This window comes from Benincasa hispida, chromosome 2 (assembly GCF_027475165.1).
Source record: "Benincasa hispida cultivar pf3 chromosome 2, pf3_genome.v1.1, whole genome shotgun sequence".
Lineage (NCBI taxonomy): Eukaryota > Viridiplantae > Streptophyta > Magnoliopsida > Cucurbitales > Cucurbitaceae > Benincasa > Benincasa hispida.
Window position 1 is genome coordinate 25,080,244 of NC_143479.1, and position 16,023 is coordinate 25,096,266.

Here is a 16,023-nt window from a genome sequence, read left to right on the forward strand (position 1 = left end):
ATATGCTCCTTTTGCCGAACTCAAAATTTAAATCCACATATCTCACTCATTGTATTTTATAAAAGAATTTAATATATGTTAAAATGAGCATAACTCAACGTTAATTGTCATAATTTCTTGATGTCAAAAGTTAAATCTTCATTCTTTTTCTAACTTTTTTTAATTTATATCCCTACTTTATGTCAAAAAAAAAAAAAATAAATAATGATTAGGTACAACCTCTTTTTCTTTACTCATAAAAAGAAAAGTTAAAAATATATATATATTTTAAGAAAAAATCGTCACATGACCATGTTTAATATTTTACTGAATAAAAACCTATAGCGAGATAGTCACCGCCCAAGTTGCACTAAAATATTAAAAAAAAAAAAAGGTGTTCGGTATTTTTCAAAACTGAATATCTTAACATAAAAATTAAATATATGTCAAGAATGAAGTCTAATAGATATGAAATTTAAAAAATAGTCTAAAAGATATGAATTTGGAAACTAAAATAATAATAATATTTTTTTAAAAAATAAAATAATAATAATATAAAAGCATTTGGTTTTGGGTTTGATGCCGTCCGTACACAAATAGCTTAGCTTTACCAAAATTGAACCCTTTTCTTCACTTGCACCCCCCATTCTCGAAGTCGCACTTCCAGAGAGTGAGTGTTAGGGTTAGGGTTAGGGTTTTAGGTTTCAGTAAGCTCAATGGAAGAGATAACTGAGGGTGTCAACTCTATCACATTGACAGCTGATTCACAAAAGAAGAATCGAATTCAAGTCTCCAACACCAAGAAGCCCTTATTCTTCTATGTTAATCTCGCCAAGGTTCCTTTTTCTCTCTCTCGTTTTCCATTTTGTTTCCCCTCTTGTGGGTTTTCTAATTTCCATTTAGATTCTTAACACTTTCATCGTTTTAGGGTTTTATCTTCTTTTCCTAACCCTCTGGTTACCGATTTTCTATTTTTTTCCCCAATTTATGTAGAGGTATATGCAGCAGTACAATGAGGTCGAGCTTTCTGCGCTTGGAATGGGTAGGTTTTCTTCACTGTTTTTGCGCCTAATATGAAGCTCTTTCCATTTTTGAGAAGTGTGGATTTGCTTCCTAGTGTTTATTCTTTTGTTTAGTATCGTTAGTTGGGACTGCTGTGGCTGTTTAGTTTGTTCTATTGGTTGGAATTGGATTATAATTTATGCATTACAGGACGGGGTAGACTTGAATTTTGTTTCGTTTCCGGTGCCCTTCCCACATTCTTTAATTTCTCCCTCGTGTTTGGATGTGATTCATTAATGTATTTGTTATGCATTTATTTACTTTTGATTAATGAGTAATAGAATAGAATTTATTATTTCGCTCCATCAACTTTTAAAACCAACATATTCAAATTCTTTTGTGATGTCAACTGCGATATTTGACAAAAAGAATTGGCTACTCTTAACTTAAGAATGCTTGTAAGAATATTCAGTTTAAGAGCCTGGGTTAGTGAATTTATTCCTGTCACATACTTCATGGCCCTCTATGTTTATTCAAGTTTTCTGCTGAGACACATGAATAATCTGCTTAAATGCAACGTCTTTTCACACTCTCAGGTGGAAAGTCAACCTCTCAATGTTTTTTATGCGACTAATTGAACATTTTTCTATTTGCATTTCATTGCTGTTAATTGATCTTTTTGCTGTGTTGATTTGGGTTATTAATATGTTAAAACTTCTATGTATGCCTTTGCAGCCATTGCAACTGTTGTTACTGTTGCAGAAATTCTGAAAAACAACGGACTGGCTTTAGAAAAGAGTAAGTATCCTCTTCCTTCCTTTCTAAGAATATGCCACTGGGGCTAACTCTAAACGCTCACAAAATTTCTTATATTCTATAGAGATTATGACTTCTACTGTTGATATCAAGGATGATTCTCGGGGGAGACCAGTTCAAAAGGCTAAGGTAATATGTCATACTGCTTTCTTGTTTTGTTTCTTCATAGTGGATGAAAAATTGGAAGTTGCCTCTTTTGTGTAGTTTTATTTTATTAAGAAACAATTTCTTTGTTGTAAAAAATATCTCTCGTGTATATTGGCATATAAAAGTATAATCTTGAAACTTCCAATCCAATGTATCACATTTATTGACTCTCATATTTGGACCCTAGAAAGTGAATTCTCGGCAATAGCCCTTTATTCACTGAGCATGCCAATGAATAACTGAAACTATGCAAGATTTCTCTGTGTTTTCATTTTGAGTTTCCATGACTGATTTCCACCTTCCAGATTGAGATTGTGCTGGGGAAAACTGAGAACTTTGATGAACTGATGGCTGCTGCTGCAGAGGAAAGGGAAAACGAAGATGGTGAAGAGCAGAGTTGAAAAGCTTCTTTTTTCATCTTTTCTTTTCTCTTCTTATCCTCCTTGTGGATGAAGCTGGTTCTTTCCTTGTATCTGGGTCTCTCTGTTCTTAATTACGTTAGTAAACAAGCGGTTAATTTACTGATGTAGGCTTTTTAGTTGCCATTGGCTTGCCCTTTTTTAGTTACCATGGGACATCTTTGTTTAAGAGAGTGGAAACATAATCTGAGTTACCCTTCAAAATTAAGTTTATAGTATTTGATTTCATGCGTCAATCTTGGTAAATATGCATTTGATGGGTCATCTGTTTCTGAAATTAAAACTACATTGAAGTATAGTATTTTTACATGTATTGGACCTAGTTCCCCACAATCTAATAACCACTTAGGACCTCATGAGTTTTATTTAGACATTTAAGGTCTCAAGAGAATGCTTTTGAGAAACATGTTTTGTCATAGCATAGTACTCCTATCTATACTCGCATAGAATTCCTAGAAAAGATTGCTTGAAACTCCCTCCCCAGTCCCATGAAGATCTCTAGAGTTTTATTTAGACATGTAAGGTCTCAAGAGAATGCTTTTGAGAAACATGTTTTGTCATAGCATAGTACTCCTATCTATACTCGCATAGGATTCCTAGAAAAGATTGATTGAAACTCCTTCCCCAGTCCCATGAAGATCTCTACGTACTTGTCCAATCCAGGACAATCGAGATCTTCCGGTCTGCGTTCTTGGGAGCAGCTGATGCAGTGGGGAAATACTTCTCTTGTACTCTCTTCATCAAAGTAGCAAATTTGCTGTATTGGTACAATTGAAGCCTCTTTGTTTCTGGATCTCATTATTCTCTTTGATACTATCTTCATAAAGCATGGGACAAGCTTAAAGTAGCTTGGCCAGCACCGAGATCTCTTCCCATTCAAGTTTGCTCCCAAGACCATGAAATCAAATGTTTGTAACATTTCCAACCTTCCTCCCATTTGAAAACTTTCTTGTTAGCAATCTGTAATGTTCACAAAGTATGGTAGTTTAGGTTGCTGCAGCATGTGGTATCACTCCACTTGGGTTTTGAACAGGCCTCTGTATGATATGAGGGTAAGGTTATAGCTGATGACAGTTAAGAACTAGTGCCTAGGAATTGGCTTTCTTCCATCAACAAAGCTAAAAGAATTTGAGCCAAAGATTGTTATTTCGTTTTACAGAGAATCACTCAAAAAGAGTAACTTTTCAGCTCTTAAGTGGCCTTTTTTTTTTTGGGTGAGTAGATAACGAGAATCTTTAGATATTTGGAATCATAGATATTCGACAGATGTTCAACATCTTTATATTACAGATGTTCAATTATTTTGTTTTGTAGGAATAATTTTGCAGATATTTAGAAATATTTGGATAATTTTATTACTTTTGTTATAATTCTACTCGAAAATGGCTTACACATTCATTAATTTAATGTAATTTAAGCTTATATAGCTTATCTATTTTTATTAATTTTATTTTATTTTTAAATTAATAATTTTATATTATTTTAATATGTTATTTTTTTCAAGGAAATAATATAGATAAATTTAAGATTTTTTTATCAAATAAATATTAATTTAAATTTAGATTGGAATATCTTTCTAAAAAATAAAAACAAATATGGTTGAAAGTATTTATTATATAATGTAAATAAAAAGAGTGATATATTTCTATAGCCTATCTATAATCTATAATATATGTAAAAGTACCAATGTGTGCAGAAACTTCTTTCCCTTTTTCCTTTTGTTTTTCTATCTCCAAATTTACTTACAATTTGGGTATTTTAATCCGTGTGCAATAACAATAGTTATTTATTACTTTTTTTTTTGAAAGGTATATTATCTCCTCCAATTTTTATATAATTTCCAAATGTTTTTTCTCACAATTATTTTATATATCTTTTTTACATTCTAAATATTTACTTGCATGCTTTAACTTTCAAGATTTTATGCCCACTGATTGTTTCAAAACCAAGTTAAACACTTCCTATTCTCTTTTAATTGTTTACAAATCCAATTAGATCAAAACATGTGTTTATATTAAATTTTTATTTAAATATTTATAATAAAAAAGATGAGGATTGTTTTTCTATATTTAATTTTTTTTCTTTTAAAGTTTAGTTGATTGATATATAATAAATATAAAAGTTTTAGACACTTATAGAATTGTTATTAGGCCTATTCTGATACCATTTAGGGTCGAGATCGAGTGCTACTTATAGAATTGTTATTAGGCCTTCGCCTACAAGCAATTCTGGGACCCCCACTTGACCTTATCTCATCATAATGAGAAATAATAAAACAATAAAACATAAAGCAATAAAGGTAGATAGATGAGATATGTCTGCATTATCTTTTCTTCAAGCACGCTTGATAAGATCTTCAATTGATAGCTATTGATGATGTCATCCAGTTTCTCTTGAATGGCCTTGATTGGAATGACTATTGAATGTATCTACCGTATCAACTCTTTTGAGACTACGATCTAGGGTCTTACTCCTTCAGCTACCTCGTCTACTTTGATTGCCCAATGTAATCTTATGAGTTAATGGCAATGTAATCTTATGAGTTAATGGGATATATAGTCATTTCTCTCACAGTGATCTGATGAGTTTTCCAATCTTCAGCTAACCGCGGTAGCCAGTGGGTGTTTAATCCATGATTACAATTTAAATAATTTACATAATTTTAAATTTAAATAAACATTTGAGTCACTATTTCTTAGACTAATTTGGCTGTGAGTCTAAAAATGGGTCATTATGTCGTAATCGGCGAAAGGATCATAATCATCTTCATCATATTCGACTTCATTATTTACTGATGCAGAAGAGTTTGCATCTTCTTGAGTTTCGTCATGGTCTGATAACTACTTGACGACTGTATTGAGAACTGAAGTAAAATCAGCATGTGATTCTACTCCAGCATGATTGGTCTTTTTTGTCAAAGTAAATTGTTTATCTTCTTGACGAGATAGATCTTGTAGATGAGCATTGGCTTTGAACCAATGTTTTAGCTTTGACGCTTCTAGGTGAGAGTAGTCAAACTTTTCCCACCACTTGATCCTTAATGCTTTAAAATTTCCATATGGTCCTAGTTGGAAATTCCAACAAAAGATCCATAGAATTGTAAAATATAACGCAAATCTAAACCTCTTTGAAAGAGGAGATGCATAGATGTTATTTTGAAAAAGGTGTAAGACTTTTGGACTTCTACTGGGAAGATTTCTTCTGATAGTCTAAAATAGTTCCACCATGATTGAAACCAATTTGGAAAATGCATTTTATAAGCTTGTTTACAAAATGTCACAAACCAAGAATGGTTGTATGCTTGAAACCAGAAAATATTATACCATGCTCGCATGTAATCATGGTATGTATATGTTTGAGATTTGAAGGGTTTTGAGAATTTCTTTGCTACAAACATCCCTTGATTCCAGTAGGATGGAGTTAGTACTTTGAATATTCTCAAATTTGAGTATACGATTTTTGAAGGATTGGAACGATTCGGAACATGAGTAATTTCTATGGATTTGGTGTCTACAAAGATGAATTCGTAGAAAGTTCTTGTTTTTTTATACATCTTCGGGAAGATAGTTGAATTCGGGAGGGAATACTTGAGAACAGACTTCTTGAATGGATGGTCCGTCAAACTCTGGCTCGATCATTAGATCGACCATTGTTGTTTTAGTGAAATATCCTGAAATTGGTGGCCTTGGTTGGAAAACCTTTGGTTTTACCACTTGGGAAAATATTGATGGGTTTTTGAGAATTAAATTTGAAGATGGCCTTATGGGTTTCTTATTTGAGCTGTTTACTCCCGAAGGACGTAACAGTGTTGTTGAGGGTTGAGGAGGCAGGCTTAAGGATCCTGACTATATTGAAAGTGCCTTTTGGGCACTGCCTAGACGCCTTTTAGACATGATTTCAAAGTCGGTGTCCTTGGCATAATTGTTTACACTCATGGGAGATGGTGTAGAAGATTGAGAGATGGGCTGTTTGGAAGGGCTAGCCTGAACGCTCTGCGACAATGGAGGCCGTCTTGGTGGTCGAGGATGGCCGGGAGGTTCCATGAGCTTTTAGGATTTTATGAGGGAGATATTTTTTAGGAGGTTGTTCCCTTGAGAGGTGTTTTCTACTTAGATAATCCGCAAGAGAGTTTTCTGTGTCTTATATAGGCTCAATTTTGAAATCAAAGCAGGATAAGATTGCCTGCCATCTTGCAAAGATTTTCTTTGAAACTAGATTCTTCACATTCTTTTCAAAGATGTATTTACTGGCCTTTGAATCTGTTTGCACCAGAAAATCTTTGTTGATAAGATCTCCTTGGAACTTTTGAATGCAATTTACTATTGCGAGAATCTCTTTTTTTACTGTGGAATAGTTCTTTTGAGCATCATTCCAGACTCTAGAATAATAACGGAATGCTGTTTCTCTTCCATTAATTCCTTGCTTGAGAATGTCGCTGTAACCAATGTCAGATGCATCGGTTTCCACAATTGGATAAGCTTTTTAGTCCATTAACGATAAGCATGTGATGCCTTTTGCTAAAGCTTTTATTAATTGAACTGCTCGAGTATGCTCGTTCGTCCATGATTTTGGGTTCTTTTTTAATCTGTCATAAAGGGGGAGACAGATGGTACGGAGGTCTTTGATAAAGTCTCCAATATAATTTACACATCCAAGAAAGCACTGGAGCTGTGTCTTTTCTTGAATAGTGTTTGGAAACTTATCCACGAAATCTAGCGATCGTTGGATTGGTTTGATTATTCCTTGATTAATGTCATAACCAAGAAATCTAATTTTTGTTTGAAACAATTTAACCTTTGGTAAAGATACCACAAGACTATTTGTCTTAATAATGTTGAAGAACATTTGCAAGTGCTTAAAGTGTTGTTCAATTGTGTTTGAGAATACCAAGACATCATCTATATAGACAATAGTGAAATCTTGATATTTGTTGAATATGTCATTCATGACATTTTGAAATTTTGAAGGAGCATTTTTTAATCCAAATGGCATGACTTTCCATTGGTATTATCCGAAGGGGACGTTGAAGGCAGTTTTATATCTGTCCTTTGCAGATACTTGGATTTCCCAAAATCCAGATTTCATATCAAACTTTGAGAAAATCTTGGTTGAGGTTATTCTTTTTAATAACTCTTGTCGATTAGGAATGGTATACCTAATCCATTTGAGAGCCTTGTTAAGGGGTTTATAGTTGATTACCAATCTCGGAACTCCTCGTTCCTTCTCGGCTTGATTATTGACGTAAAAGGCCGCATAGGACCATGGGCTTTTTGATAGGCTAATAAGCCTTTTTCAAAGGAGCTCATCAATTTCTGCCTTGCAGATTTTGAATAGGTATTTTGACATTTGAATGGGCCTGGCCTTAGTGGGAATTTGGGCTTCATCAAATCCATCGACATAAGGGAGCTCAACAATATGCCTTTTGCGGGCCCAAAAGGCACTTGAGATGTCCAAACATATTTCAACTTCCATTTTCTTTAGCAGATGCTGGATTTTCTTTTGGACCGAAGCCTTAGCAATTTGGTCAGCAACCTTCTTATTCTGAATGTCATCTTGAAGGAACTCAATTTGCTTCTCTTTCTTAGAAATCCTATTGATAAACTGTTGGATTTCTTCTTCAATATTTGCAATGTACTTAGGAGTTATTGGATGATAGAACTCAAAAGTCATTATTTTTCTAAATTTCTGAGATGACAATCCTTTCTCAGAAACATGAAAAGGATATAATTTAGTAAGGAAGGGTGTGCCCAGAATAACTTCCTCCGATAGGTCTTTGACTAAAAGAAATATGTTAACGAAACATACATCTCCTTTGCAAATATGCGCTTTTGGCAACTTATAATTAATGTGAAGTCTCTGGTTGTTGGTTCCTCTCAGAACTTCCATTGTTTTTTCAAAATACCATGAGGGTATTAATCCTTCTTGGATGACGTTTTGGTCTGTTCCAGAATCTAGTAAGGCAACTGCTTCAAAGTTTAAATCCTGGACCTTAATGTGACCTTAGATAACCATTTTTTATGGAAGATTTTACTGATATAGTCGATTCCCTCTATATCATCTTTTTGGACTCCTGAAGTTTCTCCTGGGGTAATTGCTTTTTCAGATTGTTGTTGGAAATCACTGAATGCATTTTCCAAAATCGACAGTCGTTGCTTATTGATGGCGACTTCCCTTTTGAGTTTCTTGACTTCCATGTGGAGGTCAGAAGCCTTTATGGGTTCTTGGAATGACTCATTATTGACCCAATTGAGTATTTCCTGAAAGGAATATTGAATTGGATCCAAGACTTGAGGCTTTGTATTTTGGCCTTCTAGAGACTCTCGAAGTTTTAGGAGGACCGTTTTTCGAGATATTTCATTAGGAAGCTCTTCTATTAGATCAAGTAGGTGTTCCTGGTCTCTTGTTAAAACATTCATACATCCTGTACAATGGATAACTTCTTCTGAAAATTGAGAGGAATCGGAAGAATATCCTTCAGAGGAGAAGTCTCCAAAGAGAAGAGATTGTTTTAGGTCATTGTCAATCTCTAGCTTGTTGATTTTTCTTACCAAGGGGCATTTATTAGCATAGTGACCCTGTTTGTTGCATCGGAAACAAGTGGTTCCTTTCTTTTGGAATACTTCTTATTTCTGTTGTAGTATTTCCTCTTCGGGGTTTTTCTTCGTCTTTCGTTCGTCGTCCTTTGCTGTAGGATTTCTTAGAGGATTTTTATTTTTTTTTCAAGGCGGTAGATCTTGTTCAACGCCGTATTGTTTGCAGAAATTCCCTAATTCCTTTCGATAATTTGCATCTTTGATGATTCTTTGATTATGCTTGTTGTCTTTACAAAGACTTAAGCATAGTGCTTGAATGTTACTGGTAATGTCTTCGTAGGTGAGATAGTTCCAGTTGATTTGATTTCCTTCGAAGATTTCAGACATCTTCTGATAAAATTTTTCGGCAATATAAAGAGGTAGTCCTTCTACGAATTTTTGTTTCCAGATTTCGTCTCCACAGGATGTAAGATTATAAAGACGCGCCATAAAAACATCCTTGTACCATTTGAAATCACTCATCTTTCTAAATGCATCTTGAGAAGTGCTTCAGTAGCTTGATTACTGTATATGACTATTCGTCCTACAAAGTGTTTCATTGCAGTGTATACTAATGAGTTAACCATATATGTTTCATTTTGCATTATCTCTATTGGGACAATTCCTGCTTCTGGGTTTCCTTCTTGCTTTACCTAACTGTCTTTGTGGTAGTTAGGATAGTCTGCCTTTCTTGTTCAGAAAGTTGATTGTGCCACCAGCTACTCAGATTTCTTGTAAATCCTGAAACCAGAATGTGAGCGGTGCTTAGAACAGTTTTTCTAGTGCTATAGGCGGTAGCAGCTAGAAGAATTTCTTAGAAAATATTCATCATTTGCTGATCGGAACATCCGTAAATGTTCCAGCTTATAATAGAGGTTCCATCATAAGTCTTTTGATCTGGACGAAAATCATCCCATCCTAGATCTGAAGGAGAGGATTTTGCATAATGATTCTTCATTTCTGTGCTATAAGAGACAACATGAAGGATTTTTGTATAAGATGCAGAAGTCCCTTTGGACTCTTTTATCATATTAACAACTTTGGAGACTTAGGTCTTCTTTGAAGAGTCTGCTTCTCCTTGGTCAATTTTGAATACTGATAATTTCTTATTGATCTCAGCTAAAAGTTCTTCTGGATTGCCTTTCAGGTCTCCAATGGGAAAGGTATTTGGTTGGAAGATTGGTCGGTTTGGATCAATCTTTGGTATGCCCTTAAGGCTTGAACTTGGGGCAACTTTTTGATCCTTTATTTTCTCAACTGTCTGAGAGAGGGTTGTTAGAATGTTATTTGAGTAATTCAGTTGATGCGAGATATTTTTTATTTCTCGTACTTCAACTTTCGAAACTTTCTATTCATCGATGGTTTTGTATGGAGAGGATACCATCTTGATGGCTGAGACTACCGGGTGAGAAAAATAGAATTCTTCCTCAGGTGGATAGTCTACAACTATCTCTTTTCCACTGGTCGTATTCCAAGTGTGGCTTTGTTTGAGAGTGAGACAATGACGTTCTGTCGCTTCAACTCTTTCTTTCATTCTTTTGAAGAAATCTCCTTTCAGAATGAAAGCTCCTCTAGTCTCCTTTGGTTGAGATATATAGAGATTTATATATTGACTGTAATTTCGCTCATATCTTTGCTCAGGAGTCTCATAATTCGATAGTACATTAATTTGATTGTAAATTGGTTTTGATCTCCTTTCCATGTCGAATTGAGTAGGGGATAAAGAACCTTCATTGCTTTTATACTGAATGTCTAGAATCGATCTCTCAAAATCTACGAACGTTCTCATCGACCTAGATCTGGAAGTGTGACTAGTTAGCCACGTTTCGGAAGAAATGCTTGGCCTACTACTCATAATTTCTTGAATCCTGGGATATCTTGGGTCTGAATAGAACTGAACTTCAGCATCTCCGTTATGATGTTTTATGATCGTAGCATCCTCACTTTGTTTTGTAATAAGAGTATTCGTTCCTAAAATTCTCCAAACTGAATTCTTTGTGAGTTAATTCCATTGTAGAAGCTTTGGGACAGTAATAGAGGATTTCTTAATATTGACTTCCCTAAGCATGGTGCTTCCTTTAGGAGATATTCCTAAAGCACTCGACAATACATTTGTATGCATTAACTTGAAATATACACGATAACAGGCGAAAAACGGGAGGGATCCGTCTTTTAATTCGAGGCCTTGAGAATGAACATTAAGGTTGAGGGCATCTCAGAGATTTGGTTCTTGAAGGGAAACAATAAATCCCGATTTGCACGTGAAGTAAACTGGTCCTCTTTCAAGGTTGATTGAACGATTCCTAGAATAGAGTGTGAGAATCGAAGATGCCTCTTATCTCTGAGGGCAAGATAGACTGGAACGTCTAATCCTTCTCTGAATAGAGGTTTAAGGGCCACTTGAATACATCTGATGTGTAAATATTTGAATCTATCTATGGCTTCCTTTATAGATTCTCATGGAAGAAGGTTGATTTCAGTAAACTCATCCTTCATTGCGAGATTTTTCTCGGTCGTCAGTTTGAGAGAAATTGAAGTTGTTGATCTTATAGATCAATTTTGGATCCAACTTAGGAATGGTCCAATTTTTGAGACGATCTTCAACCTTAGCAATTTTTGCTTCGACTGAATTGTATTTTTGAATGATACTTAGAAGATCATCAATATTTTGTGGTTCTTTGGTTTATGAGGAAGAGGCAGTGTTATCGATGATCGTTTGGGGGTGAGAAATCTTAGAGAGTAATTAAGAAAGCATAGGGAGAGAGAGAGTGAACCTTGGGATTTTGAACCAATCTGTCAAAACTTTCTTTAAAGGTGTGATGAAAGTAATGATATTAAGCTAGTATTGAAACAAATTAGAATCTTCAATCGATCGATCTTTAATCTTTGTAAGGCTTAAACATATCCATCAAATTTTGTGATAATTTGTATTCCGCTATCAAGGTTAACCACGACTTCTTTCGGATAGAATACAAATTAATCACTAAATATGATATATCCTTTAGCCTTTCAAGGATAAGAGAGACTTCAAATTCAAATTTCTTAGAATGTTAGTTTAAGATCATGACTAAAAGCCATACCTTTGAAGAAAATCTTAACTTTCATGCTTCATTTCCCCCAAGGCTGTAGAGAGAGACAACTATAGAGAGAAAATTTGATGAAAAGTTGAGCTTGAAGGCTGTGATACCATTTATTTTAATAATATATAAAATAAAAGAATAAATAAATGTTGTAATGACCCGACCTTTCGAGTACTCTGACAAGGCCCGTTATAACTAAATACACATTTAAAACCCAGATATTTTGACCATAAAAATTCATTAAAACAATAAGGATAGTTTTTCCAAAATAAACTAGAAAACAAATAAATGATAAATAAATAAAACTTTTATTCGAGGTCTCTTAAAAATTCATAAAGAAAACATTCAAAATATTAAAATTCACATTAAATTCTAGTTTCAAAACATTCAAATGACAAAAATATAGAGTGGGCGGAAGCGATTTCTCTTGTCCCATATGGCTCTGTCACGAGTCCCGTCTATCATTCGCCAACCTATTCCTGTCATTCCCTGAAAAACATAAAGGAAGAAAGGATGAGTATAACAATACCCAATAAGTGACCGTTACTAGGCCCTCTAGGTTACCTATTAGCTAGTTTATCTAGGCATCAGTGTATGCCTATCATATTAGTTGTAGTGATCCCAAAGGAGCACACATCAGTCATAGTGTGTAACCCGAAGGTCCACCAATCATAGACATGAACTCGAAGGAACATGCATTAGTCATAGACATGAACCCCAAGGAACATGAATCAGTCATAGTGTGTAACCCGAAGGTCCACAAATCAGCCATAGACATGAACCCGAAGGAACATGAATCAGTCGTGGTGTGTAACCCGAAGGTCTACAAATTAGTCATAGACATGAACCCGAAGGAACATGAATCAGTTATAGACATGAACCCAAAAGAACATGAATCAGTCGTAGTGTGTAACCCGAAGGCCCAGAAATCAGTCATAGACATGAACCTGAAGGAACATGAATCAGTCATAGACATGAACCTGAAGGAACATGAATCAGTCGTAGTGTGTAACCTGAAGGAACATGAATCAGTCATAGACATGAACCTGAAGGAACATGAATCAGTCATAGTATGTAACCCGAAGGCCCATAAATCAGTCATAGACATGAACCTGAAGAAACATGAATTAGTCGTAGTGTGTACACCTGCTCAAATAAGAAAAACTAATAGGAACCCTATAACTTACCATGCATCAGTTTTCATATAACTCCTATGTTATATTTTACAATCGTTTAACTTAGGGATAAAATTTCATATATATCCTCAGTCAATGGTACAATCTTCATAGATAAAATAGTCAAATCCAATCAGTCAATGGCATTAAGTCATGCAGTTCAATCAATCATAAATTATTAGTCCCAACAGTCTAGAATAATCAGTTAAATCCGTCTTAGCAGTCTCAAGAAATAGTCCATGTAATCTTAAGTAACCAGTCCATGTATTCTTAAGTAAAGAGTTCAAGTAATATTAAATAAGTCGTCCACATGGTAGGGACAACTGATTCGAAGGCAAACCAGTAGAAGGACACTTACCTCAAGTTTTAGTCAATACGAGCTCAAACAACCTTAACTTTTAATTGCCCAAGAGGTCACGAACCAAGTCCTAGGTGATAAACAAAAAATTAGGATTTCCAAAATAAGGTCAAAATTCCCAATCACCCAATTTACATCATCCATTAAGCCCAAATATTTACAGTCCCAAGGTCCAATTACTTACCAAAATTGTCTTGAAATTGATCTCAAATTTGGTGAATAACACTTCAAAATCCTTTGATTCTTGATTCAAACCCTATACCAAAAATAAAAAATTAATTCCATTATTTAGGACACAATTCCAATCATAACTTAACTTGAATGTCTCCAAACAACTTACCCAACACATGGTTTGATCCTAAAACCATTTCGAAGCTTCAAAATCAACACAATCCAATAACTATATCACCAAAATCAACCTTTAACTTTAATGGACAATAGCTTTAGAACTTTTAATCCAACCTCCAAAAATCACAATTAAAACAAAAGTTAAGTCAACACTTAGTGGCTATCTAAAAATTCTCAACGAAGACTCCAAACTTTTTAAAAAAAAGGACGCCTAACAATTTTAATCTGATCGAAAAGCACCTTGACTGGCTGTAAAATCCAATTTCAACATCAAAACAATATAGGTGAGCAAAAACTTAAACCAAAATTTGATGAGTATTCAAGATCTTCCAAGAACCCATAAAATACCAAATAACTTACCCAAGATATCAATTCTGATGACAATGGCGAGCGTGGTGGTGGCAACCATAGATAGGCGACGGGTGTTGCTATCGGACGACACAAATTATTTAGGCTAGCGGTTGGTAGTGAGGGTCTTACATGAGGAGGGTTTACGAGAGTGAGAGAGAAGGAGAATTTCCAGTTTTACAGATTCTACTCTGCAACAATTACGGATAAACCAGAGCTTCAGACAACGATCCAACCATTCAAAATGAAACCCTATATGTCCTAAACACCAAATTTCAGCACGATCCAATGATTTAGACTCCGTAAATCAACAATTTTGTGGAAGATGTCGCTGAAAAACCGAATTGTTTTCTCCCTAATTTTCTGCCTCATTTCACTCTCCTTTAATTTCGAAAAATCCCAATTCTTTCATTTTTTTTAAATTTTAAAAAGATAAATAAGATATTTTATCATAATATCTCCAAAATTTTCAAAGATTCTATTAAATTAATAAATCAATTAAATTCTCAAATTACCTTAATTTAGGCTTCAAAAACCAAAATTAAATGCCATAAAATCCATCAATTTGATACAAATTAAATTCTTTCAATATTTAAATCAATTTAAAACCACGTAAAATTAATTATCTCCTTCATTGTTTTAAGTTGGCTCTAAAATCCAAAATCAAAAGGAGACAAAATTCAATATTTTCAAGGTAATTAGTTCGAATATCTAATCAATTAAATTCAATTTAATCAATAAAAGTTTTTCAATTGTTTCAATTTAATCCCAATTTCCAAAAATAAGAGGGAAATTAAAATTCAATAATTTTAGATAACTAACTTAAATGTTCCTGAAATTCAGGATGTTACAAATGTATTATAAGAGAAGAGAGAGTGTGAATGAAGAAAATCCAACTTTTTGGATGAGAATCATTCATGGGTATAATAGATGCATGAATAGCTTATTCCTATGCCAAAGTTACAAAACTTATACCAAATAAGGGGATATTTATTATTTATCTATTCCCAACCTTATTCATATCCCAATTCTCTCAATCCAAATGCCCCTAAAAATAAAGGTTTGATAAAATCTATTTTTTTTAATTTTTTTTTAATTTTATCGTGACCATGAACATCTTGGACCAACTGCACTCCACCAACTGGTATGGACATTTTTCATATATTGGTTTCAGCTTGATTTTTGGACCTTTTTAACTTTTTGATTCATTCTCTCTCATCAACCAATTAGTATTATCTATATACAAAGCCGAAGCTTTTTGTGTTTGTGTGTGAGAAACTGCATATACGTTTTGTGCTAGTGTGTAAGAAAGAGTCACTATTCTTTTAAATCTATAATCTATAATCTATTTGTAATATATAATATATTAAAAATCAGATGTTGGGAAAAAAAATTGGGCATGTTTTTTCCTTTGCAAAATATATCATTAAAGATCACTTATAAATAGTACATAAATAATTAATTATTAGTTATCAATATTGTCATACCTAAAGATTTTTTTTTCCTTTAATCTAATCTTAAGATGAAATTATAATAGTTTTAGCAAAACCTTTTGTAACTCTCTAACTCCCATCACTATAAAAATAAGTTTTATTGTATTTTTCACCGATACTTACTACATTTTTTCTTTTTTATTTTACAAGTTTATTTAGTGTATCAACATCTCAAAATGTTGATATATTGAAGTTGTAAAAGATGTACGTACCAAAGTTTATTTGAGTTTCTTTATTAATAAAAGGTTGAGTGGGTGACTTATAATTACACTATTATTTTTTAGAA

At 33.9% G+C, this 16,023-nt stretch overlaps 1 protein-coding gene across 1 annotated transcript; it reads left to right on the forward strand.

Annotated features, from left to right (window-relative positions):
* Positions 1-427: 427 nt before the first annotated feature.
* LOC120070838 (uncharacterized protein At2g34160-like) lies at positions 428-2,599 on the forward strand. Its single transcript, XM_039022725.2, has 5 exons — positions 428-815; positions 973-1,021; positions 1,717-1,779; positions 1,862-1,926; positions 2,250-2,599. The coding sequence occupies exons 1-5, from the start codon at positions 696-698 to the stop codon at positions 2,343-2,345; spliced, it is 393 nt and encodes a 130-aa protein (XP_038878653.1). The 5' UTR covers positions 428-695; the 3' UTR covers positions 2,346-2,599.
* The last annotated feature ends 13,424 nt before the right edge of the window (positions 2,600-16,023 follow it).